The sequence below is a fragment of the Saccostrea cucullata genome, unplaced genomic scaffold (genome assembly GCF_032062105.1).
Source record: "Saccostrea cucullata isolate Sc308-1 unplaced genomic scaffold, CSIRO_AGI_Scuc_v1 ctg274, whole genome shotgun sequence".
NCBI lineage: Eukaryota > Metazoa > Mollusca > Bivalvia > Ostreida > Ostreidae > Saccostrea > Saccostrea cuccullata.
The window spans coordinates 183,970-211,737 of record NW_026936286.1 but is presented as its reverse complement, the minus strand read 5'-3'; the positions used below and the strand labels follow the sequence as shown (position 1 = coordinate 211,737).

Genomic DNA, 27,768 nt, shown 5'->3' with positions numbered 1-27,768 from the left:
TGTTCCTGTCCTGATAAAACATCGGGTTCGATGTGCACAATATTTCAGTGGAAATCTTTTGCAAAATTTCCGGAATTTGGCGGTAGATGCAAATTCGTAAATAATCAGAATATAGAAGAAATGTACACCAAAGATGAAAGAGAAATAGAAAGTACGTATAGATCATTATTTTATGTATATTCAGCTATCTTCACACCAGTATTTATGTAACTATAGATATAGGTCTTACTCTATCATAAGATGTTCTTCCACGGACATGCTTCAAAAATGATTTAAGTCCAAAGTGAAAGAGTTGGATAATCAGTTTGGTTCTGATAACAAAATGGATGTTTTCTGTGCGGAAAGATATTATATCGATAAAATGGAGAAGGAGGAAGCTCTGGTCAAAATAAAAACGTACATTAAAATGAAATGGTTTTATGGTCATGATCTGATGATGGTAGAGTAAATGTAAAAAAATATATTGTTGATGATTAATAATGATACACATGAGCTATGGATGGGCTTTGAAAAAAAAAACAACATCCTAAACCAATGAATCAAATTTTGACTACCGGTCGGGTCATCTAAGTTTAATGATTTCAGTCTTTTTAGGTATGTCATTTTTACATTGTCTATGTTAGTACGTGGCACAGTAGTAGGGATATGCGATTTTATCGGTATACCGGTATATCATATATACCTAGTAGTGTATCAGCCCTGATACAGGCGTTTTGGACTAGGCGAGACAGCGCCTTGGAAGTAGGGCTGTCTCGCCCTCAGGGCCGAGATATCTCTGTCTCGGCCTGTCGTCAAGGGGCAAGTTTTCATTTAATGTGCCATTTTTTATTTAATATATATTGTAAACAAAACAAACAGTTACTATAAATCTCAGGTTTACAAATTGTAACGATTCGTTGACGAAGTTGTAACCCCGGTTCGATTCAAAGTGAAAGTAGAATATTTTTAAGTTTGGGACCCTTTAAATCTTTGTTATCTAATGTGCTTCGAAATGAAATGTTTCAAAACACCAGGACTATTATTTTTTTTAATGACCAGACCAGGCAAATCTATCTCTATTTGATTATTCACCGTCAAGCAACTTCTCCAGGAACATCGAAATAAAGAAAGATAACTAATATTTTGTTATGACAAAATTATATAAACTTGATGATAAAAAATAGCAAAATATTTGTTCTTTTCTTTGGTTTTAGATATGTGATATAAACAACATCACACCACTGTTTTGATCTCGTCCCTGTTATCAGCCCTCGGGTGGTCTCGGCCCGCGCCCTCCGGGCTTGGGCCGATACCAACCGCTCGGGCTGATACCAGGGCCGAGATCAAAACAGCAGTGTGATATTCTATATATATCGCGATTTTTTGTTGTGTGATACGTATCGTGATACAGAGACCTAAATACTGGTCTTTAGGTACATATTATAAAATCCAGAAATTATTCATTTATTTGTTAAATCTTTCAAATTACAATTACAGAAAGTATAAAAAATGTTGTAAAAAGTGAAAAGAACGGCAGTTTACCGTTCAAACAAAATTGATTTTATATATATAAAATTTTCAAGAAAGTAAAATTTTGTTTTTCTAGCATATTTTTTAGAAAAATATTGACTTTTCGTATAAAATCATTGTAAAAACTGCTTTTAAAAATATCATGATATTATCGTGATATTGTGGGAAAAAATCGTGATATATTGCGATACAAAATTTTTGGCGATACCCATCCCTACGCAGTAGTAAGATAATCTGCTCTGGAGTTGCAAAGTAAGGAGTTGATCCTTACGTGGCAGGTGTAAATCCCACTGTGGGACATGGAGACTGGTCTAACTCTCTAACATGAAGTTGTATAAATGGAGATACATGTGGCACTAGGTGCTAGCATATGAAAGCACCCCCCCCCCACTGCTTAATGGCCCTTAGTGCCAAGTATTGGTCTAAATTTGCAGCCCTCCACTGGCAAGTGGTGATTTCTTTATATGAGTGAAAATTTCTCAAGAGGGATGTTAAACAACAAACAATGTAAGCATCATAGCAGGGGTATAAGAGTTGGAGGAATATCAGATTGTATTATTTAACCAGTTCAAGGAAAACTGTGGTAAGTTTTTGGAACATTAACAGCAAATATGAAGTATGTTGTTTCTAAAGAAGACCAAATGGAATCAAAGACAGTATCTTCTGACATCACGATGTATTTAAAAGAGGCATGAAACAGCTGTCCAATGTTGGATAAAACCAATGGTTTCTTACTGGCTATCATTGAATAATCTCAATGCAATCAAAACTGGACTCTGCTGTTCATAAATAAAAGCAGCATACATATCAGCTCAGATCTCTTTTATTTGCCGTTTTGAGCACTTGTGGCTATTACTGCTCACTTAAAATTATAAAAATACAGACTGTTAAGTCTGGTTTCATAGTACCCAATGATAAAGTATCTCATCAGAAATTCTGCTGGATAATGCCTTGTAAATCCTCCATTATCTCCTGACTGGAAAATATTACCCTCTGTGTTTTATATTTGAATTATTGTAGAACTAAAGAGAGACAAAGTTAAAGCAGATAAAAAGGGAAATCTGAAAGAGGTTGCCTCTCTTGCAAATTATCTAGGAGAATTACTTGCCAAAAATGGTAAGTATTGATTTCACTCCTATGTAATGGAGAAAAATTTTTATAAACCAACTTGTTTTAGTCAGCAATGTTAGCCTGAGATATATAGGGAATTTTTTAATGTTAATATTTATGATGATGCAAGGAAAAAAAGCCTTGAATTTGATGTTAAAGCTCTTCCTATCATTGTTGACAAGTATAAATTTCCACTTTCTATAGGCTTGTTTGAAGAAGCAAAGTCAGAACATGAACAAGAGCTTGCGATCAGTGAAGCCTTAAATGACAGCATTGGTGCTGCAGTCGCCTGTAGAAAGATCGGAGAAAATTACTGTGACCTACAAAACTATGAAAAAGCTCTACATTTTCAGCAGCGGCATCTAAATCTCGCCAAGAAATGTGACAATTTGATTGAGGAACAGAGAGCATGGGCAACCATTGGTAAAAACTAAAGATATACATTGTGATATATATGTATAATATGAACATTTTTAAAAAAGTACAGAAAAAGATTATAAGATTATAACCAGTAATTTTCAAGAGATCTTAATCATTTGAATTTCAAGATTTGATTTAAAGTTTTTTGTTTATTGAAATTTACAAATGAAGATTGTAATAGTACAGTGAAAATATAATGAATTTGGAAATGAGGGGAAAAACTTAATATATAATATACATGTATCTAAAAAGTGTTAGTTGTATATTTTTAAAAAAATGTAAATTTAAAAATTAAACATTTTTAGGTCACCTGAGTAAACTCAGGTGACCTATTGCTCTCCGTTTTTGTCCGTCGTCGTCCGTCGTGCGTTGTGCGTCGTGCGTTAACATTTAAACATTTTTAGCTTCTTCTCTGAAACCACTGAACCAATTTCAACCAAATTTGGCATATAGCATCTATGAGTGAAGGGGAACAAAAATTGTGAATTTGGTGGTCATTAGCGCTCCCCTGGGGCCTGGGGGAGGGGGCAAAAACCACTAAAAATAGTGCAATCTTTAAAAATCTTCTTCTTTACTCCCGGACATCAAGCAGTCAAACTGTTGGTATGATTGTAATCAGCATTGAGTCCTCTACCAAAATTGTGAAATTCATGGCCCCAGGGTCAGGGGTTCTGGTGTTAGGGTGGGGCTCTATTGATTATATAGTGAAAATGCAGTAAGTCTTTAAAAATTTCTTCTCTGCTCCTGGGTATTAAATAAACAAATTAAGTTCATAGTTATGATGAGCAAGAGTGGCTCTACCAAATTTATGAAAGTTTTATGGCCCCAGGGTCAGGGGTTCTGGTGTTAGGGCGGGGCTCTATTGATTATATAGTGAAAATGCATTATTTCTTTGAAAATCTTCTTCTCTTTCCTGAGTATTAAATAAACTTTAAGCACATAGTTATGATGAAAGAGTGTATTTCATAAATTGTGAATTTTATGGCCCCAGGGTCAGGGGTTCTGGTGTTAGGGTGGGGCTCTATATTGATTATTTATTGAAAATGCATTAAATCTTTGAAAATCTTCTTCTCTGCTCCTACGTATTAAATACACTAATTCAGTAAATAATTATGATGAGCAAGAGTGCCTCTACCAAAATTCTGAAATTCATGGCCCCAGGGTCTGGGGTTCTGGTGTTAGGGCGGGGCTCTATTGATTATATAGAGAAAATGCATTAAATCTTTGAAAATCTTCTCTGCTCCTAGGTTTTAAATAAACTATACTAAATGTACATAGTTATAATGAGCAAGACATCTACCAAAATTGTGAATTTTATGGCCCCAGGGTCAGGGGTTCTGGTGTTAGGGCGGGGCTCTATTGATTATATAGTGAAAATGCATTAAATCTTTGAAAATATTCTCTGCTCATAGGTTTTAAATAAACTAACTAAGTACATAAATTATGTTGAGCAAGAGTGCCTCTTCCAAAATTGTGAATGCCTAAGCATCTAGCTTAAAACATGAAACAAATTCAATCATCTGAAAGTTGTTGCATGATGCTCAGGTGACCTATAAGGCCCGTGGGCCTCTTGTTACAGAATTATTATCATTGCACTGCATTTCACTTTTGTATTGTTTGTAATTTTAGGGAGAACATATTTTATCCAAAGTGAAAACATGAATAATAAAGAAGGTTGCAATGCAGTCTTACAAAAAGCACTGGATGCTTTCCAGAAAAGTTTACAAGTTTGTGAGGAGCTGAAGAAGAAAGGAGAAGTGAAGGAAGTGGAATATTTTGAGATGAAGGCTAGATTGTACCTGAATATAGGTAAAGCTTAATGTTCCAAAATTAATCTTTTTCAATATAGTGGAACACTAGAACTTGAATGTCAATATCTTGAATACTGCATATTATGTCAAAGTCTGGCAAAAGTCCCATTGTTCTCTTTATGTATGTTAATCTCAATGTCCCAAAATCTTGGGTATCTCAAGTTTTATTTTTCCTCATTTCTATTGTGTTTGAGATTTCAAGGTTTGGCTGTAATTTTGCCATACAGTACACCATTCAGTGTATTTTCAAGACAATCACAACACATGCATTGCACTCTGCTGCATGCATAAAAATTATGTTTGTCTGAAAAGCAGTCGCCATTTAATTTCATGAATTAAAAACTTGCTTGAAAAGCCCATTATATCAGCTTTACTTTTATTGTAGGTCTTGTACATGATGTCCTTGGAGACACAAAAGAGTGTGCAGATAATCTGAAGAGGGCAATCACATTGGCAGAGTAATAAAACATATACCGTAAATCTGGAAATTTTTACGTCGATTTTATTTTGCGAATTAGGATCAAAATGTTGTTGATTAATTTTTACGTTTAAAAATTTTGCGAATTACCTCTGTTTTGTTTACATTTTCTTATTGGTAATTTATTTTTAAGAAAAAATATTTTTGCGAATGCAATGAACTCGCAAATTTGCTAAAAATTTATCTACAGCAAAAATTTCCAGATTTACGGTAAATATATTTCTGCATCACTTTCACAATATAACAACAAAAAAGAGAAGAAACAACAAAAAATAATGCATCTTTAATTTTGTGAAAAATTTTAATTCTGACAGTTAATAATTGATTGTTTAATGTACTTAAATATTTATATATTATATGGAGTGATATTTGTTCTTTAGACGTCACCACTTCCACAGTGATCTGTACAGATGTCAGACATGCTTGGCTGCAATGTACCAGCGCAAAGGGAATCTCAGTCAGGCCTTGAGATTTCTAGAAGCTGCTCAAAAAATAGCTGTCAAACTGAAGGACAGGCAACTAGAATGTGAAACCCTGACAACCAAGGCATTGGTAGGTTTTATACTTGAATATGTACATGTAAATTGGAAAAGAGTTAGTATACTGTAAAACGAGAAAATTTGGCGCATACGGATTTTAGCGGAGACGCGAGTGGGAATGCATTGACGCAAATAAATTTTAGCACTTGCACTTGTCAGTAAAGTATATAAATGTGATATTTTGGTTTTTTTTTATCCACACCCGTATTTGACTTTTTTGATTATCAAGCACGGAAACACATTAGTACATTTTTTACCGCGGTACGTGTTGCTATCACATGGACGTGGTACAATGTTAAAATTTATTTTTTATTTCTATTTTCAGTTAAAAGAAATGGAGTGTTTACTCATTTAAATCATATTAAAACAATGCATGCATCGACAGAAAATTACTTAGATAAAACGGTAATCCTAATCAGGTATTGTCTGCAAGCTCAATCGCCATGCTTGATTGCATTGTTTACCTCGAGGCGATAGATGATTGACATGCCGAGAAGTGAAACTTTGAAGGTGCTAATGATAATAATCGGCTAACAACTACCGTGGTAACAATAGTTTAATTAAAATTATAATTTTGCAGAACTTTCTGTCTTCCGAACCTGTGCAGTGCTAGTGTGTGTATATATAAAATCCAATGACCCTTCGATATTACGTAATCGCGTTCTGGTTTACATGTACTTATGTAAAAGCTTTGAACACACACACAAAAATGATATTTAGAAATCCTTTAGCGCACATTTAATTTTAGCGCTCAGGGGCTCTTGCGCCAAAGGCGCTAAAATTAGTACTGCGCCAAATATTCTCGTTTTACAGTATTTACTTCCCTCCTGATAAATCTGCAACTTGGTAGAAAGATCTTTAAGAGTTCAGGTTTTTATTAAATGTCCCAGGACCTCTGGCAAATTCAAGGACACTGGAGGAAAAGTTAATAGTTAAGTTCACATATAATTCTTGTTGAGTCTACAATTTCTTTATGGAGAAACATTGGAAAGTCGTAGTCATAAAAAAAAATTGCTTATGGCAAGGGTTTGTCATGATGCAGTAATAATTTTTTGACTTAAAAAAAAAACAACAACTTGGAAATGTCAAGATGCTATTATGAATCACTGTATCCATGAAAATAGCATCTTTTTGTTGATTAAAGACATTTATTCTTGCAGATTTCCTGTCAGATTGGAGATTTCAGTGGTAGTAAGCATGCCTTGAAAAAAGCCTATAAACTCAGTCCAAGAGCAGAGGCAGAGAATCTGAGGAGACTTTTTTGTTCAGGTATATCTGGAGAATTGCAAGCATTATCACTATCAAAACTTTGAATGACCCCTTGTTCATTGTATATCATGATGAGATGGTTGTTTCCATATGTTTATTTGTAAATTTAAAAAAAAAAAGCAATGGTGAGGACTAATTTTATATGATATTAATCAGTGTCCAAATTAGAGGAAGCGACAGTGTCTTTAGAAGCAGCCCCCTCAACGCCTTGTGAAGATAGACTGAGGTTGTTTGAAAGTCTGGGAGACTGTTCAGCTGAGGCGGGAAACTTTAAACAGGCCATTGATTACTATCTGAAAATGGTAGGTCTATATATATATAGATCCTTTCTCTGTCATTAAACAGAGTTGGTCATCTATCTTTGCTAGTTAAAAAATGTTTAAAGTTCTGTACAAAAAAATTATTCTCTTGATGATATAAAGATAAGTGAAAAAGTTTTAAATTGATTGTTTTAGCTTCAGTGTGCCACAGATCTCAGTAAACCAACAAAAGACTTCATCCCAATTTATGTTTCTGTGGCACAAACATATGCTGATGATAAGCAGTACAAAAATGCCATCAAGTATTACATGAAAGAGATGGAGGCAAGAGGGGATGATGATGTACAGGTACAGTAGAACTTTGTAATTGTAAAGACAAATGTCTTTCTTTGTAAGGTTCTTTATTTTAAATTTATCAAACCATTAAATTTGCAATGACCTACGAACAAATATAATGCTCACATACCCAATAGAACACAAAAATAAGAACTTGAGAATCAATCAGAGTGTAGATACAAAATTAATGAAACAAGACTCAGTGCATGGAAAAAAAATCTGATTGTAATAGGGATACAGGAATGCCATTGTTCCATTTTTATAGGTATTCATATTCACAGCTTGAAATGTCTTAAATGCGAATTTGAAGTTGATCAATTCAAAAAGCTGGAAGAAAAATGTTGTGCCTTCCACTCAAGTTTGGAGTAAATAAATTGTAAAGAACTGACTGTATCTTACTGCTGTCACAATCTTTGATCATATATTTTAGGTTTGTAAGACCCTCCTAAATATTGCCGAGATCCAATTTTCTGATGGGGAAGGATATGATGATATCAGCAAGACATACCTATCTGCATACAAACATGCCAAGAAAGCAAAACACCATTTGTTAGAGGTATACTTATATTGTCTCAAATTTTACAACAAGTCCTCTGTTTACAAAACTTGTTATTCACTAAAATTACATGGTCATGTTTACACTGTATACATGTCAAGGATGAGTTCAATTTGAAAAAAAAATGTTATGCAAAATCTTTGGAAGATGCAAAGTCCTTTTTAAGTCCACAATTTTAATTTTTATTGACATTCATTTTGCTGGTCTGTTAGAAGTCAGTCTGCATACAGTTGCAATTAAATTTTAATTCTGAAATAAAGAAAGTTTATTTGTGAAAAGTTTAAAGACATTTCAATCCTGTTTACTAGGCATGAAAAAATAAGCCTTATTCTTTTTAGTTTCTGGTCCTGAAAGCACTCACTGATGTCCAGAAGAACTTCAATCAGAAATCACACCTTCAACAGACCACGGGAAAACTGAACAAAATCAAGGAGAAGTATGACATAAGTAGTTCAGATGAGCTGAGTGATGATGAGAGAGACAGTCAGAGGACGACAGCAGAGGAGGAGGAACTCAGTATATCAGAACTGTCAGAATCGGGTTAGTACGGGGTTCTGGGGCTGAGTTATCATTCTCTTTTATGATGAGATGCTTGAAATAAAGGAAAATACTCAAAATGTTACAGTTGAATTTTGTCTGGACTTGCTACATTTTTATGAATATGTATCATGTCAAATAATTTTCAAGGGAGAATTGAAATTGTTTGAAATAACTTGATTATGTACATGTACTTGTATATTTCAGCATGAGAAAAATATTTATAATAAAATAAATTTTAAAAATGTTGCTGTATAAAATATTACAGTTTGATATACATGTGGTAATGTCTTTACAATGGCCATTAGAAAAGTTAGTAAATTCTGTTTACAATGCATTTTACAGAGGACAGTGATGAAGAACTACCAGTAAACACAAACACTGTTACTACAGGCAGAGCAAGGCGAAACAAAGCTGCCACAAAGGTTAGTAACTAATATAACCTGCATCATTATATTTTTTGTTTATTGTATAAACTTGATACTCTGATTCCCCCAAGGAAGTTGATAACCCCTGACTTTTGAGGTCACAAGGTCATACGTCAAGCAAACAACAGAGACATGAGGAGGTATTGTTAGCAGAGTATTTTTAGAACAGTTTCATTTAACAGCATTTACTTTTGGTACACTAGTACCATCAAAGAAACACATTAGCCCTAATAATACATGTATTGAAATCTAGTAGAAATGAAGTTTGTGCTGTCTATGTTTTAACAGATTCCAAATCTGATAAGATAATAATCCCTATCAAAAAGTGAATTGATTAGTAAAAGTGAGATTATTTTCAGAAGACTATTTTACAAAGCATTTGTAACTTTATGCATTTGAATGCATTACAGAGAAATGAGAAAGGTGAAACACCTCTACATAGAGCCTGTATAGAAGGGAATCTAAAGAAAGTGGAAAGACTTATAGAACAGGTAATATAGGAACTCTTCTTTGTATTAGTATGTAAAAGCAAAGTTATTCATAACTCGGTACTCTGAAAACACCACACTTTGAGCTTATTTAATTTCGAACAATATAAAACATTTATTTTTAAAAATTAAATCAATTTCAAGTAAAGTACATTGAAGCTGTGCTTTTGCTGGTATGAAATTGTTTTTTCCCATACACTTAGGGTCACCAAGTGAACCCCCGAGACTACTGTGGTTGGATTCCCCTCCACGAGGCGGCCAACCATGACCACTACGAGATAGTGCAGTATTTACTGGAGCATGGAGCAGCAGTAAACGACCGGGGATTTTGCATTTTTGGGGGCGTACACTTTTTGTTAATTAATGTGTGCTAATTGTGGCAACATGGAAATTCTGGAGTTGCTGATCTCCAAAGGAGCAAATGTGCTGGCTAAGGATGATGAAGTAATAATGGGATATATAAGTCGATTGAAAACAAAGTCTCACTGGTGCAAGAAAGATTTAAATGAGACTAGTAAATCAATTTTAAAGCCCCTTAAGTTTTCAAATATTACTTTGATTACATGTAGTATTCTTTACAATTTACGCATTGATGAAAAGTCAGTAAATTCTGTTTGGAATGCAAACAAAACGACAGTTCAGATGTATTATACTAACAGAAAATTTTACAAACACTGTTACTACAGGCAGAAAATCGCAATTTGTAACGAAAATCGGCCACAAAGGTTAAAAAAAAAAAATTTAACCACACATTTATAATTTTTTTTATTGCAATTTCCATATCGCGGAATATGATAAAATTATTTATTTATTAACTTCAACAAAGCACAAGATAATGTTGCGTAAAAGTGTTAAGAGAATTTATTTTTTAAGCATACGGTGATTTTGAAATTGAATATCGCTATAAATTCTTTGTAAATAATTGTGATAGTTTCTTTTAACAAAGCATGAGCATTTTCAAGTTTTAACAGTTCATATTAAATTTTGGTTCTAAAAATTCATCAATTTTAAAACAAATTGAAACATCAAAGTATTTTAAAAATTCCAGAAGACTATTTTTCCTTTCTTTTACCAACATTTAATTTTGGTACACTAGTACATCAATAAACATAACACTTAAGTTTTAGCATACTTCATATTTAATTTGTTAACTCTCAATTATTTAAAAAAGATTCCAAATCTGATAAAGTAAAATTACATTTAACAAGTGTTTAATTGTTTAATGTGTCGTAAACAACACACGCTCACACATACGAAAGGTTACAAACCATTTGAACCTTATTATTTGAAGCAAAGAAAATAATCAAAGCAATTAAAAGGACAGTGAAAATAATCATTGCTATAACTGTAAAAACATTACTTTGGCGTCAGGTAATATAGGAATTGCCTTGTTGAGAGGTAATTATCAAGTGACCAGCGCACGTGTGTCAGTATTGGCTTCCTTTCAATGGGACATATAGTAGGGTGTTTGTGTTGCAGTGAATTTTCAATTATTTAAAAACTAAAATAAAATTTTTATTTTGTTGTATTAAAAAAAAAATGACTTATTACTTTGTCAACAAATAAGGTGCATATGTACTATGCTTTTGCTGAAGCACGTGACAAAGGAATGTGTTAACGATTTAAAATAGCATCGGTAATGGCGGCCTACACGGAGACGATAAACATGGAGCTCAAATTAATTTTAACTTGCTTTTTCATGTCATTTTAGTATCAAAATATTATGAAAGTGTTATTTCTAACAAACATACCTCCCAACAATAACTTTCCAAAGTTTAAAATATGACGATAAACAAAAGAAGTTGCATAATCTGCTGGCTAACGGTATGTACGTATGATAATCGTTTATGAAAGAAAAAACCAAAATCCCATTGTGATGTAAGAAAGATTTTTCTCACAGAAATTTATTTTAAAAAAAGTTTTCAGTTTATATATTGTAACTACGGTATGTCCAGGTGTTAAGCTGTTGAATTTTACAAAATGGTAAACAAACTCTGCATGTTAAGCTGTGTTGGAGATCAAATTCAAAGATTGTGGACAGACTGAATTCAAGTTTAAGAATTTGCTTTTTACTATAATAACTGATAAGTTTTCAAAACAAAAACATCAAACTCTATATTATATAATACTTTTCTTATAATTTTTTAGGGAAACACAGCTCTCGACTGTTTGAGGGCTTGGAGACAGAGATGTGACAACATCACAGATGACCTCATCGCGAAATTTACATCACTAGAGCAAAAACTACAGAAGAGACTACCAAGTAATGACTTTACAATTATTAAAATAAAATATTAAATAAAAAATTCTGTTAATATCTAACTGTTAGTCAGACAAAAGTGCTTTTATTCAGTTCTTTCTAAATGAAAAATGTGCATATTTTTAATTGACTTTTCCATATACGGCTTAAACACACATAACATTAAATATTTGATTGTTCACTTGGTATTATACATGCAATTTCAGAGATCAAGTGTCTGTTGTCACAATGAATTCTCTGCAATATATTCCATAGATTCCATAGAAAGAGTACAATAATTTTTCCCTTTTATCTCTTAATTTAGATTTAGATGCCCCATCTATTCAAGAAGAGAGACAAAACATCCCCTTATCACAGACAGCTGGATCAATGCCTCTTCTAAGGCAACCTAAAAGGAAGAGTAATGGCTCTAGTATGAGGTAATGTTTTGTATTTAAAGCATATTCTTCTCTGCATTGGTTAGAAAACACAATATCTGTCATTATATTACAGGGACTTGGTGAATTATTAATCATAAGCAAACAAGATTGCTGGTTTGTAAACCTTTTGTGATAATAGGTTCTCAAACATTTTGAATATTTAATGACTTTAAATACTTTCTTTCACAGTTAATTCAGTTCATTCCCTACCATTTAACTGGATACTGTAAATATATTTTGCTAGTATGTGATTTTCATTAAAAATTAAGCAAATTTTCTTAAAACTTGGAGCCTAATATTGTTTATTATTTAAATGCAGAAGAACTTTGTCCTCTGGTTCTGAGAGTGATTATGAAATTCAAGAGGCAGAATCCCTAGACTCCACAGAAGATTCACAGGATGCTTATCCTAATCCTCTACTGCAGAAAGAAAAACCCCCAAAGCGTGCCACAGAATTCTACAAAAGTGCCATAAAAGGTGTAGGATTAAGTGCCACAAAAATGGTATCTGTTTCCCAGCCTTCAAACTCTAAACCGCAAAAAGAGATACAGCCATTTTTGGCAGAGGAGGAAATTCTGGATGATGATTGGCTGATTGACGATATGAAACCAACCAATAGAAAGAGGAGATTGGATGTTAATGATATCTTTCCTAAAAGTCAGGTGCCCTCTAGTCAGAGAGGACCCAAGAGGAAAAAACATTCAAATGAGCAAGCTCAATTAAGTGATTTTCTTGATAATGAGAATATTGAATCAGATGCATTGGTTGTGGCAGAAAATCCATCTCAAGATAATCATATTGCCATTAATGAAACTACAACTGGCAATGATCTTTTCTTGATAAGTGAAAATGAAAGCAGCAATGACAGTGTAGAAATTAGGCCAAGGTCAAGTCGCCTCTCTCGAAAACCAAAGCAAACAAAACTGACAAATTTTGGAGTAAGAAAGTCTAACAATTATATATCCGATGAGAATTTAATGGAAAATACTACTTCCATACAAGATTCCAGATTTCCAACAGATGTTTCTTCATCAGTTCGATCTGGAGTTCCAGTCCCAGGTTATGGACTCACCCTTCCTTCAAGTCAATTGGCACCTGGATTATTGTCACAATCCGTGGCTTTCCCAGTGGGAACACTTAGAGTTACAGTCAAGGATAAGAAACTGTTGGTTCCAGTATTCGAAAAGTAAGTTATCAAATGAATTGTCACTTATTTTCTGAACATTTTCAAGAAAACATTTGTGTGAGTAACCAGTGTTGGTGCTTCAGCTCAAGAGATTAGATAGATAGAATATCAGTTATGAATGGAGACATTTGTTAAAAGTCTCGCCGTGCATTGCAACATGCCATACATGTTAACTCTCCCGATTTAGGCGGGAGTCTACCGCTTTTTCACTCCATCTCCCGCCTACCGATTTATTTCAGAAATCTACCGCTTTTCTACAAATATCATCCATTTTTGAAGCCACTCTCATAAAATCTCGCTAGATTTCGCGTGATTTGACTCGGAATCACACAAACGCTTTTTTTGTACATAGATTTCAAGCACGGATTTGACAACGACAACAACATAAGACTACCAGTGATTACATTGGTTACGATAAATTAATCAACATCCCTGAATGAAAAAGAAGATACAGCTTTTAAGACATTTGACATCGTCTTTAAAAGCACAGAAGCTCACAACTTTATCTAAAGTCAATAGAAATCACTGCAAGCCATGTGGTACATAGCTGTACTTTCGTTTTCGAGCAAATCTGAGAAAGATACGACTTGTTTTAGATCTAGATTGTCATCATTTGTTTTGTTTAAAAACTGGACATTCAGATTATTGCTTCTATGCCTAAGTAAAGCAGCCAATCCAAGTAAAATGATGAGCATGAAAAATATTTGAATTTGTACAATTTATGTCAAAATTAAGGTGTTTCTGTCTCTTTGATATTTAAGATTAATTAGTGTAGGTACCTGATTTCATTTAAGGCTTATAATATACATGAAAGATATCGATAATCCAAGCGTTAAACAACACGCGCGCCATGCTACCGCTTTTGAGGTCTGAATCTCCCTCTTTTTCATCACAATAGGTTAACATGTATGAACATGCACTTAGACAATGTGATTCTCTTATTGCATTATGCCTCTTGAGCAGAGTGAAAATATTGTTTAACTATTGATATTTTTATGCCATAGCTCTTTGATTAATATTTTAAATATTAGGGATGTCAAATCGGTCAATTTTCAATACTCGGTTACTCGGACGTTTTTCCGATCGAGTACCCGGGTACTCATTAAAAGTGTAAATAAATATGAACAAGTAAATTGAAGACTGTAAAACATTGTAAACTCTTGTAGAAATAAAACCAGGATGCACTGATATGAGGCTTATCCGTAAATATATTTCTTTTGTAATAATGATGAGCACTTCGTGCCCGACGAAATTTAATATAACATTTTTAAAAATTCAATTTATTTATCAGATAAACAAAAGAAATAATATCATATGTTGTTAACAGTGTTTTTTGTTTAAAGAAAATAATCTGCTCCGAAACTGTATTATAACTCTTTGTCGCGATTGACGACCAGGTATCAGTCATCAGAGCTGCGTGCAGTTATCAACTTGAACTTGATCAAGTTCTCCTAACAGCGGATTTACGATTTTCATACACTTTTTCGATCCTAGATTTTATAATATTACGCGGCGGTATTTTGTTTGGTGCAACGATGTACATCAATTTTTTTAAAGCCTTTGTCTTCAACCAGTTGTATTGGCATGTAATCAAACACAACCATACCAACAATCGCACGTGTAATATCATCCGCTCTTTTCCCGAGAATTTACGGCTTCTCAGAGAGTTGACAAAATTATCTAATTTATTTAAACATAATGGATCTTAGATGATGTTCAGTGAAAACAAATAATAATTAAAGCCAAACAAAAAATAAGGGAAGAAGGCAGCCGGAGGTGAGAAAAGCCAGGTACCCCATGTGCTTGGTCATGATAATTACTGTATAAACACTGCCACAGGCAATAACGGTCATTTATAGAGTCGTAGTAAACCCTAATTACTGTATGTACATGTGCAATGAGCAATGAGCATTTTACGTTTTAAAACAGATTGTTTAGGCCAAAAAAAATTAATAAATTGTTTCTCAGGCCAAAAATTTTTTAATTTAATGCAGCAGGCAGGCTTTTTTTTTTTTTTTTTTTTTTAAGCAGGTTTTACACTTTTTTAAGCCATTTGTTCAATAAAATGATAATATCTACTAATTCTTAATTTTTGTTCTCTGAAATTAGTTATAATATGTATTCATTTTTAAATAATGTTATTCCAAAAATTTAAAAGTTATTTAATAAAATACAGTAAATTTAGAAGATGTATATTGTTTTTCCGAGGGGAATAACTCGATTTACTTTTTTACCGAAAAATAGAAAATTGACCGATTTTTGAACTGATGCGGCGGTGCCTGAGAAACTATTGATTAATTTTTTTTGGCCTTAATGCATTAATAAATAAGCTTAGAAATATTCAAAAATATACATCCGAGTAACCGAGTACCGATTTTAGTATTCGATACTCGGACGTTTGATCGAGTTATTAAATATCCATATCTATTATTTTTAGGGACGTTAACAGTACTGTATCATGGCTGGCAGAAGAGACAGCTTCCAGATACTACAAGCTCACTGGATTACAGTGTGTCCTCAGCATACAGCTAGGAGACGGAGCAGTCCTCAGTCCAGATGATCCAGTCACACTCCTGTTATCATCAAATGAGGAGGTAGTGTGTAAAGTGTTTTTAGAAAGTAAATACAGTGTTATTTGGAATCACTTCAAAATCAATAACAACATAATTGGAAGGCTGGATTATTATGAATTTTGAATTAGTATTCAATAGTGCTAACTATTAATCGGAACAAAACTTTGACCTTGTATACAAAATCTCATAAGTGATCCAGCTATTACACATCCATGAAAAAAAAATGTATCAGAGAAATAGTTTTGAATTTAAAAATTATGACTTTGTAAGCAGTACCTTGTTACATGGTACCTCATAAACCCAGAAGCCTGTAATGAGTACATATATTTCTGGAATTATATCATCAAATCAAATTGAGCCATCAAATTGTACTTGGCCATAAAATACTGACTCTTTTTGTGATATTGTTATTCACTCTTGTTTGTTTATATCTTTCTTAGATAAAGGGTGTAGTGGAGAGTTTGGACCTGGCACCGATGTCACAGCAGTATGAGCAAGCCTGTCAGGAGTTATCCTGCAGTAAGTTACTCTGATAGACAGTTGGTCTTTGTATTTTTAAAATAAAAAAATAATAGTCTTGTTTCCTGCTACCAGCCAGAAAAAAATAGGGTAGGTAGGTAGGAAAATTATTTTATTTTTTTATTTTATTTTATTTTTTCCAACAGTATTTTTTTGGATATGAACTACTACAAAACCAAATTGAACATGTCATAGCTAAGGTCAATATCATCTTTAAAATGAAAATTCCATGTCTTTGGATGTGCAACTCAAGAAGAATTTTATGAAAGTCCATATTTTAAACATGTATTTCATGTAATACAACTTGAGTATATATATATTTTTTTCACTTTTGAAACATGAAATTCTTAAAATTTTGAAGTTTTTCCCCAAAAGCTAAAAAAAAGCTTTAGGATCGAGTGCAAAAAAATAGGGTAGGTCGGGTAGCAGGAAACAAGACTATTTTTTATTTTGGCCTTATGACAAAACCCAATCCTTTTGTCTACTGTCTCAAAGTTTCATTTTTTTAACTTGTGTTTTCTCTATGTATCTTGCAAAAAGATTACTTTTAAAAATTTCATGCAGATTCATTGTTAGTATTTTTAGGTGAAGTGTTTCAAAAGTGGGGGGGTTTTCCCCTTAAATTTGCATTCACATACTGATTTCATTTCGATTTTTGTTTTCAGTAAGCTACAGAAACATCAAGACCCTCCTTATTCAGTCTGATTCCAATGGAGGCAAGCTGGACTTTCAGAACCTGGCTCTCCGTCCAATACAGCTTAAACCTGTCTTCAAAGCTATTCAGTTCCAGAGCAGCATAACAGAGATATGTCTAAAAGGTTCTTAATTTTCCCTGGGCTTTTGAAATTGATGTTCAAGTTCAGCCAAATAATACACAAATAGTTGATAAATAAAAGGTCTTGCTTATATTGCAAGCATGGCAATATTGAAAGTTTGACGATTTTCCTATTTTGCTAGAGGTAACTTTCACAAACAAGTTCATGCACATGTAGTGTCCAATATTTTATTTTAAAAATGATGAAGCAAAACTTGACAAGTGGTACTTTTGGCAAATATTCATTCCTGAAATATATCAGTGTTCTCACATTGACACCTTTCCTTGCTCACAGGACTTTAAGGTCAGTGTTATATTCAATGATCAGGTAGTAAAGGAATTTGTTTCTGTAAAATTATGTTACTGCAATACAATTATGCTTGCTTTGTTGTTTTGCAGCCAACAGACTGGGTGATAAAGGCCTTGAGGACTTTGTAGTTGTTCTGAAATCACTCAGTAATCTGTGTACTCTGGATCTCTCCTGTAATGGTATAACAAGTGTAGGACTGAAGACTTTAGCAGATTGTGTCTCCTCCATGAAAGATGAAACTAATGCACCAAAAGTAAGACTTTGATGTACATCATTATTCATAAGGCAGATGAGAAAGATGAAAAAAAAAGAAAAGGGGGGGGGGGTGAAAATGATGCAAAATTTTATGAATTAAATGTAAAGAAAAAGATAACTGCAGAAAATATAGTCAAATGTACAATATTTATCATTAATATTTGTTGCCTAGAATGTTTTCACTTGAATTCATTAACTTTGACAGAATTTGCTGCACCTTTCCCTCAGTAACAACCTACTGGGAGACAACTGCTGTGCCTTACTGAACACAGTTATCTCCTCTTTGTCATCACTGGAAACATTAGAGTTATCCTCCTGTGGATTCACAACAAAACTGTTTCAGCAAAACAGACTCAGTTTGGTAGACACAGTCAAAAGTAAGTTGAGGATAAATGTTTCGTAAATGCTAGTTAAATCATATCAAGAAAAAAAGAGTGTAAGGCAGTTGATACATATAAGTTGAAAGACACATTGTGAACTAGTGACCCGTGAAATGACCATCTAATTTTTGCATTATTAGTATGGTCATAGCAATGCTTAAAATGAGTGCCACTTGTTCATGAATCACAAATATTATCCCAGGAAAATGAATATACAAACTTAAAATGAATCACATTTAATAATAATTTCCACTCTCAGCCCATTCAGGGATCAATCTAGGTTTTTGGGGGAAACTACCTTTTCTAGAGAAATTGGGAAAATCAGCCAGGGTTCTGGGAACCACTCAAGCGTGTGCAGAACAAGCTCCGCTTGGGTACCAATTGAATTTCAGTACTGTAGACGTCCTTTTTTCCATGTCACCATAATTTCTGTTTAATCCTTACACTTACACCATATGCCTTACACTTACATTAAGTACGCTTGTACAAATTTCCGCGGAAAATTTGTTACCGAGTACATAGCGTAAATTAATACCACGCGGAAAAAAGTATGTCTACAGTATTTGTATGACCATTTGAAGTGCAAAAAGTAGCAAAGTAAAACCACGTTTCTCATATACCGAAAAATTTTACTTTAAATTTTCAGTTTTTATGAAGAAAAAAAAATATTTGAGGTTTTTATTATCATAAGGGGAATATTTTACTCATCGAAAGGGGAAAATTAGATCTTCATGGGAAATTTTCTCAAGGGGAAAAACACCTAATATCAGTAGTAAATATGCCCTAGATTAATCCCTGCGGCATTACATATATATTATTATAACAGTAACTTGATCCGAAGGGCCGTATCATGTCGAGATTACAGGCGTGAATCATCAGATCTAACGAGACGCAAAGCGTCGAGTTTAAATTTAACGAGACGTGATATATAACCCCTCATAACTAGCAAAATGTAGCAAAAGAAAACTTTAGAGATCAATTGTATAACATTTATTCACAAAACAAGAGCATAATAACAAGGGACTTTTTAACGCGCAAGAAAAATAATGTCATGTTTCTGCGTACTACGTCATCAGTTTCAGAGAGTGGTGATATGGATTCAGAAAACCACAGTGTGGTGATCCGGAAAGTCGGATCACGATGTCACGTGATTGCGTAAAATCAACAGTAAAATTGAGTGATACACATTAGGTGTATAATAAATCTTTATATCACACTGAACGAATTGTAAAACATTGATTTCAGACTCCAGTATCCACACCTTAGATGTATCCTGCAATACATTGGGTTCATTAGGAGTAGAACTGGTTCTGTGTTGTTTAAATCCAAGTAATCTGACCACCTTAAACCTGACTGGAACTGTTACAGCCAGCGGGGTGTTACATTTGTTTCTCCACCATATTGAAATGTTCCTCTCTCAGGTAAATTATATAATGAACTTTCACTTCATGTTTTATATGTAAGAGTTAAATTAAATTTTTTTTTTTTGGAAAAATATTATGATTTATGAAAAATGCTAATTTTAAAGATGGAAGGGATTATATATCTGTAAATTCATTGTGGTCATGCCATTTTGAACATCTTTCTTTTTCAGGACAGCTGTTCTTTGGCTGATCTCACCTTGAGCTCTTGTCAGTTAAGTCTGGAGGAAAAAGATAAACTTGTGAGGTAGTTATTTCTAAATATTTCTTTGGTGTTGTATTTTAATAAGTAAAAAACTAAAATATTTTTTGGGGGTGGGGTGGGATGGGGGTAGGGATGGGGCATATTAAAAGACGTGGGCACCATATCCAGAAAAATAGAGTTACAGTGAATGCACTTATAATAAATTCACATTTACAACAAAGTAGACACTAGACAGGGAGAGGGGTTAGAAGAAGACATCTCTAGATTTTGCCACCACTTGATCAAGATCAACGTTGAATATGATTAATTAGGTCTACTGTGGTGTAATATACAAACACAGAGCTTTATTTTAGTGTTTTACATCATTCTGATTGATAAATGAGGATGTGTGGAATCTTTGAAATACATATTCTTCTGAATAAAATTTCTATGATAAAGAGCCCTAAAAATATGTCATTTAAATATGCAATATCTGTGTTTACTATATTACTGAAAATTACTGAAAACCTTTAGCGCAAAGCACTTTGCTCTTAAGTCTAAATCAACTAGTGCTAATTGTAACGGGGACCGTTACAGATGTTCCCCAAACGCTCCCCAACTCCCTTTTGGTGCCATATTCCCTGTAAGCTTCATTAAATAAGACAAACTCTTTGTTTTTGAGACTTTAACAACGTTTACCCAGAAGTGTACCAAGTTCATTCAAATTTTGGCATTGTGTGCGTGCGCACGTGAATGCATGTGCTTAATGGCTACATGATCTATATATTTAAATATACTAAATATGAAAGTAGTTAATCTAAAAATATTTTTAAAAAATGCGCTCATTCAAGTGTATTTTTGATTTTGTTTTCACGTGCACACACGTGCATACACGGGCATGTGACCATCCCTTCTTATAGAAGTCCATTACATCTATCGTTGTTCTAATCCCACCCCGTTTGGTTGAAAACCAAGGGAGTTATAGCTGTTTAAAGTTTCAACCAATCAGATTGCAGCGCACGTACACGCATGTGTATGCATGTGCATGGTGACCATACCTTCTTGTAGGAGTCTATTATATCTATCTATGTTCCAAACCCCATCCTGTTTGGTTGAAAACCAAGGGAGTTATAGCTATTTAAAGTTTAAGCCAATCAGAACTGCATGCACGTGTTTTGATGATAATTGCTATATATCACGTTGTAGGATATCATAATGCATGGCTATGTTTAAAATTTCAAAGGATTTCGTCAAAAAACAAGAAAGATATTGAGACTTTAGTGTCAGCCAATCAGAGCGAAGCGCACGTGCATGCGCGTGAGATCTTGCAATTTTGTCGTCATGTCTATACTACTAATATATCCTCACATTATGAGTTTCAAAGCATTTCATCAAAAAAAAAGAAAAGTTGCGGCTCTATCTATTATATTGGTCATTTCACGTGTTGCACGTGCGCGCTCTTGCAAGCACGTGCGCGCAAAATGACCTTGATTCCGCAAATCTACATAACATGTCTACTGACCCTAAAAAGGTTTTACCTACATCGGATGAACAGTTTACAAGATCATTCCCGGACAAAAAAGTACCCAGGAAGAAGAAGAAAAATATAATAATAATAATAATAATAACTAGGGCTAATTGTAACGGGAACCGTTACAGATGTTCCCCAAACGCTCCCCAACTCCCTTTTGTGCCATAGTCTCTGTAAGCTTCATTAAATAAGACAAACACGATGCATTTTAGACTTTAACAATATTTACCCAGAAGTATATCAAGTTTATTCAAAATTCAGCATTGAACGCATGCGCATTTGAATGCATGTGCGTAATGAATATATCAACTTGTCTACACTATTCGTATATTTTAATATACTAAATATTACAGCATTTAATCCAAAAGTATTTAAAAATATGTTTAATCCAGTGTATTTGTAATTTTACTCATTTCACGTGCACGCACGTGCATGCATGTGCATGATGATCATACCCTTTTGTAGGAGTCCTTAATGTCTATCTATGTTCAAAATCCCATCCTTTTTGGTTGAATAATAAGGGAATTATAGCCATTAAAAGTATCAGCCAATCAGATTGCAGCGAACGTGCATGCGCGTGATTTCATGAAAATTATTAAATATTATATTGTAGGACATCCTAAAGCATGCCTATGAATTAAATTTCAAAGCATTTCGTCAAAAAACAGTAAAGATATTGAGAATTTTGTTTCAGCCAATCAGAGCAAAGAGCACGTTGCACGTGCATGCATGTGCATGATGATCATACCCTTTTGTAGGAGTCCATGATGTCTATCTATGTTCTGAATCCCATAAAAAAACAAGGGAGTTATAGCCATTTAAAGTTTCAGCCAATCAGATTGCAGCGCACGTGCATGCGCGTGAGATCTTGCTATTTTGTTCATGTCATCTTGTCTATATTACTAATATATCCTTACATTATGAGTTTCAAAGCATTTCATCAAAAATTAAAAAAGTTACGCCTATATCAATTAAATCGGTCATTTCACTGTTGCACGTGCGCGCTCTTGCAAGCACGAGCGCGCAAAATGACCTTCGTTCGGCAAATCTACATAACATGTCTACTGACCCTAAAAACATTTTACCTTTGTCGGATGTGTAGTTTACAAGATCACTCGCGGACAAAATTTTCCCAGGAAGAAAAATAATAATAACTAGTGCTAATTGTTTACCCCAAACGCTCCCCAACTCCCTTTTGGTGCCATATTCCCTATAAGCTTCATTAAATTCTATGCATTTGAGACTTTATTTATAGAAGTGTACCAATTTCATTCGAGTTTAAGCATTGACCGCGTGCGCATGTGAATGCACGTGCGTAATGACCATATAATCTTGTCTTCACAATCTATAGATTTTCATATACTAAATATCAAAGTATTTAATCCAAAAGTATTAAAAAATACGCTAATTCAAGTGTATTTTTGCTCATTTCACGTGCACGCACGTGCTCACATGAGCATGGTGACCATACTTTCTTGTAGAAGTCTATTACATCTATCTATGTTCTAAATCCCACCCCGTTTAGTTGAAAACCAAGGGAGTTATAGCTGTTCAAAATTTCAGCCAATCAGATTGCAGCGCACGTACATGCACGTGTATGCATGTGCATGCATGTGCATGGTGACCATGTCTTCTTGTAGAAATCCATTATATCTATCTATATTCCAAATCCCATCCTGTTTGGTTGAAAACCAAGGGAGTTATAGCTATTTAAAGCATAAGCCAATCAGATTGCAGCGCACGTGCATGCACGCGTTTTCATGATAATTACTATATATCTTATTGTAGGATATCCTAATACATGCCTATATTTAAAATTTCAAAGGATTTCGTCAAAAAACAAGAAAGATATTGAGACTTTAGTTTCAGCCAATCAGAGCGAAGCGCACGTGCATGCGCGTGAGATCTTGTTTTTTTGACCATGTCATCTTGTCTATGCTTCTAATATATACTTTTAATATGAGTTTTAAAGCATATCATCAATAATTTAAATAGTTACGTCTGTATCAATTAAATTGGACATTTCTCGTGTTGCACGTGAATTCTTTGCATGCACATGCTTTCATGATATTTCTTTTATTACGGGCTGTAAATGTATGACTATATTCAAAATTTCAAATGATTTTATCAAAAAACAAGAAAGATATTGAGACTTTAGTTTCAGCCAATCAGAGCGAAGCGCACGTGCTTGCACGCGCGATCTTGCTATTTTGACCATGTCATCTTGTGCATACTACTCATATATCCTTACATTATGAGTTTCAAAACATTTCGTCTAAAAATAGAAAAGTTACGGTTATATCCATTATACATTGCTCATTTTAAGTTTTGCACGTGCGCGCTCTTGCAAGCACGTGCGCGCAAAATGACCTTGATTCCGCAAATCTACATAACATGCATACTTACCCTAAAAAGGTTTCCCCTTAATCGGATGTGTACTTTACAAGATCATTCGCGGACAAAATTTTCCCGAGAAGAAAAATAATAATAATAATAATAATAATAATAACTAGTGCTAATTGTAACGGGGACCGTTACAGATGTTCCCCAAACGCTCCCCAACTCCCTTTTATAGTCATATTCCCTGTAAGCGTAATTAAGTAAGACAAACTTTATGCATTTGAGACTTTAACAACGTTTACCCAGAAGTGTACCATGTTCATTCAAATTTTATCATTACACACTTGCGCATGTTAATGCATGTGCGTAATGACCATATCATATTCTCTACACAATCTATATATTTTAATATGCTAAATATTAAAGTACTAAATCCAAAAGTATAAAAAAAAACGCTCATTCAAGTGTATTTTTGATTTTACCCATTTCACGTGCACGCACGTGCATACATGAGCATGGTGACCATACCTTCTTGTAGAAGTCCATTACATCTATCTATGTTCTAAATCCCACCCTGTTTGGTTGAAAACCAAGAGGAGTTATAGCTGTTTAAAGTTTCAGCCAATCAGATTGCAGCGCACCTACACGCACGTGTATGTATGTGCATGGTGACCATACCTTCTTATAGAAGTCCATTACATATATATATCTTATTCAAATTACAACCTGTTTGGTTGAAAACCAAGGGAGTTATAGCTGTTTAAAGTTTCAGCCAATCAGATTGCAGCGTTTGTACACGCACGTGTATGCATGTGCATGGTGACCATATCTTCTTGTAGAAGTCCATTATATATATCTATGTTCCAAATCCCTTCCTGTTTGGTTGAAAACCAAGGGAGTTATAGCTATTTAAAATTTCAGCCAATCAGATTGCAGCATTTGTACACGCACGTGTATGCATGTGCATGGTGACCATATCTTCTTGTAGAAGTCCATTATATATATCTATGTTCCAAATCCCTTCCTGTTTGGTTGAAAACCAAGGGAGTTATAGCTATTTAAAATTTCAGCCAATCAGATTGCAGCATTTGTACACGCACGTGTATGCATGTGCATGGTGACCATATCTTCTTGTAGAAGTCCATAATATATATCTATGTTCCAAATCCCTTCCTGTTTGGTTGAAAACCAAGGGAGTTATAGCTATTTAAAATTTCAGCCAATCATATTGCAGCGCACGTGCATGCACGTGATTTCATGATAATTCCTATATATCGTTTTGTAGGATATCCTAATGCATGGCTATGTTCAGAATTTCAAAGGATTTCGTCAAAAAACAAGAAAGATATTGAGACTTAAGTTTCAGCCAATCAGAGCGTAGCGCACGTGCATGCGCGTGAGATCTTCCCATATTGACCACGTCATCTTGTTTATACTACTAATACATCCTTACATTATGAATTTCAAAACATTTCATCAAAAAATAGAAAAGTTACGGCACTATACATTATATTGGTTATTCACGTGTTGCACGTGCGCTCTCTTGCAAGCACGTGCGCGCAAAATGACCTTTGTTCCGCAAATCTACATAACATGTCTACTGACCCTAAAAACATTTCACCTTAGTTGGATGTGTAGTTTACGAGATCATTCGCGGACAAAAAAGTGCCCAGGAAGAAGAAAAATAATAATAATAAGAAACAGAGTAAAAACAATATGTTCCCCAACTTCGTTTGGGGAACATAACTAGTGACATAAGTGCACTATGACTGTTTTTCATTTCAATATTGTCTTTTTTTTTCTTCAGTAATTGTTATTTATTGTCTAATCTCTAATTAAGGTTGTTAGCAGTTGGAAAAAATATCAATCGACTTGACATTTCCTGCAATCCCAAACTGACCAATGAGGTGGTTACAGCCTTGTTGTCTGAGTCAACAAAACACAGCTCGCCTCTGGAGGTGTTAATCACTGAAGGATGTACCATCACGTCTCCGATCAACTCGGATTTCCTGGACGCGCTCGGGGAAAAGTTGGACAGTGCACGGCCTCTGACCTATCTGAGCATGAGCAGTGATTTGTTGGAGAAACTAGACATAGAGTGCCTGACGGAGGTGTGGACTCAGTACTGGCAGACAGGAGTGGGGGTTGTTAAGAACGTGTTAGATGTTATAGAGCTTTGTGTTGATGATAAATAGTGTATATAAAATGTTGGATATATGTAAAATGTTGGATATTTGTAAAATGTTGGATATAAGAAATCAAATTATTGAATATTTTTCACTCAAAGAGATGTTGTGTAAGTACTGCCCCACCTGTGTGCTTGACATTTAAAGTGCTTTTTTATTACTATAATTATTTTTATGTTATATTTATAGAAGCCTATAAACACAATCTACCTTTCCTTGAGATTGTATTTACATGTATAAAAGGTAGCCAGGAATAATCTTGCTGCAACATAACTCAGGATTGATATCTGATTAATTAAATACAATTATAGCTTTGTTTGCTCTATAAGAGTATGAATAAAATTCTAGTCATTAGTTTGCTGTGTATTTTTCCTTTACTATGTGCCACATAATTACATGTTTATGATTTTTAAGAATATGGGAAAACAATGCGAGAATTATATCCAGCCCTGAGACCTTGATATTAAATATACATTTGTATTTTTCAATTCTAAAAATTATAAACTTTTAGAATTGAGGAATATCAGTATCATCTTTTGCAAATTTTATTCCCTTATTTCATTGAACTATTTATGAATTATTTGCTATTTAAAAAATAGATCTTCATGCAGGATTCGAACGCGTACAAAAGCTAGAGGCGATGTGGAGTATTAAACACATTGGATTCCCAACATTTTAACCACAAAGCTTTCTTGATCTTTGATTGTGTAAATGATTTTGTATCAGGTATATCATTTATAAAATTAACAGACAGCATTTCAATGAAATTTTACTTCTAAAAACAAGTTAATTCAAAGTATCTGTTTCCCCCGCGAAAGGAAAAAAAAACGTGCGCAGATCTAAGGGGTAATAGTTTATTTCATGGCAAAAGCTTCTTGAGATATCGGCCGAAAACAAGATTTACTCACAAAGAATAACAATGTATGAATTTATGACATTGACCTTTGATGTTTTGACCTCAAAATAAATTGGGGTCATCCTTAGACTCTTAAGAAGTTTTGTATAAAGTTACACTGCAGAAAACTCGAAAAGGATATCGAGATATCGCGCTGAAATGCAAGTGTTAAAACAGAATTTTTTAATTCTTGACCTTTGACCTCAAAATCCCTTTGGCCATAGGGAGTTGCATTTTAAGGTCTGATGAATGTATCAATATTGAATGAAATTTTGAGGCGGATCTAAGAATTAGGAGAAAGAGTTTTGGCTAATTTAACTAAAAAAGAACATTTCTAAGTAATAGAACGATAAAAGTTTTTTCAAACTGGAGGAAAAATGACAAATTATAAAAAGAGGAACATTTTTTCGGTAATGGAAAAGTAGTTGAATTATTGCGTTTAAAATACAGTCTACAATGTGTATGTATGACGTGTGTGTCACAATTCTTCAATCAGTTGCCAGACGTATCGACCCCTGTCTTGCAGCATTTCAATAACTTCTGGTGCTGAGTTAAGATTTTTGGCGTTTTCAAGTTCGATATTATACAAATCTTCCTGAGTGAATTTCAAATATTCAGACCATCTTTGTATCATAAGTTTCAAAACATAGTCTAGTTTATCCTCAAACAAGCTTTGTTCTGTGACTGGTTGGTTGTCTTTATTTTCAGACGTGGAACTTCTTTCTGTATTTTCCGTACAGTCTTCCTTGTTGTG

The 27,768-nt window shown here is 34.0% G+C and overlaps 1 protein-coding gene across 1 annotated transcript; it reads left to right on the top strand.

The window, feature by feature from the left end:
* Positions 1-69: 69 nt before the first annotated feature.
* Positions 70-26,445, top strand: LOC134245245 (tonsoku-like protein). The gene is given in 26 exon segments (XM_062727523.1): positions 70-151; positions 2,530-2,625; positions 2,824-3,042; positions 4,669-4,848; positions 5,236-5,308; positions 5,709-5,880; positions 7,028-7,136; positions 7,293-7,438; positions 7,592-7,744; positions 8,163-8,288; positions 8,627-8,828; positions 9,171-9,250; positions 9,664-9,744; positions 9,945-10,100; positions 10,102-10,185; positions 11,890-12,004; positions 12,306-12,420; positions 12,740-13,606; positions 16,044-16,200; positions 16,620-16,698; positions 17,364-17,516; positions 17,912-18,075; positions 18,283-18,454; positions 19,703-19,878; positions 20,052-20,125; positions 25,774-26,445. Coding segments are annotated over 26 exon segments (4,335 nt in total). The 5' UTR covers positions 70-120; the 3' UTR covers positions 26,129-26,445.
* Positions 26,446-27,768: the final 1,323 nt, after the last annotated feature.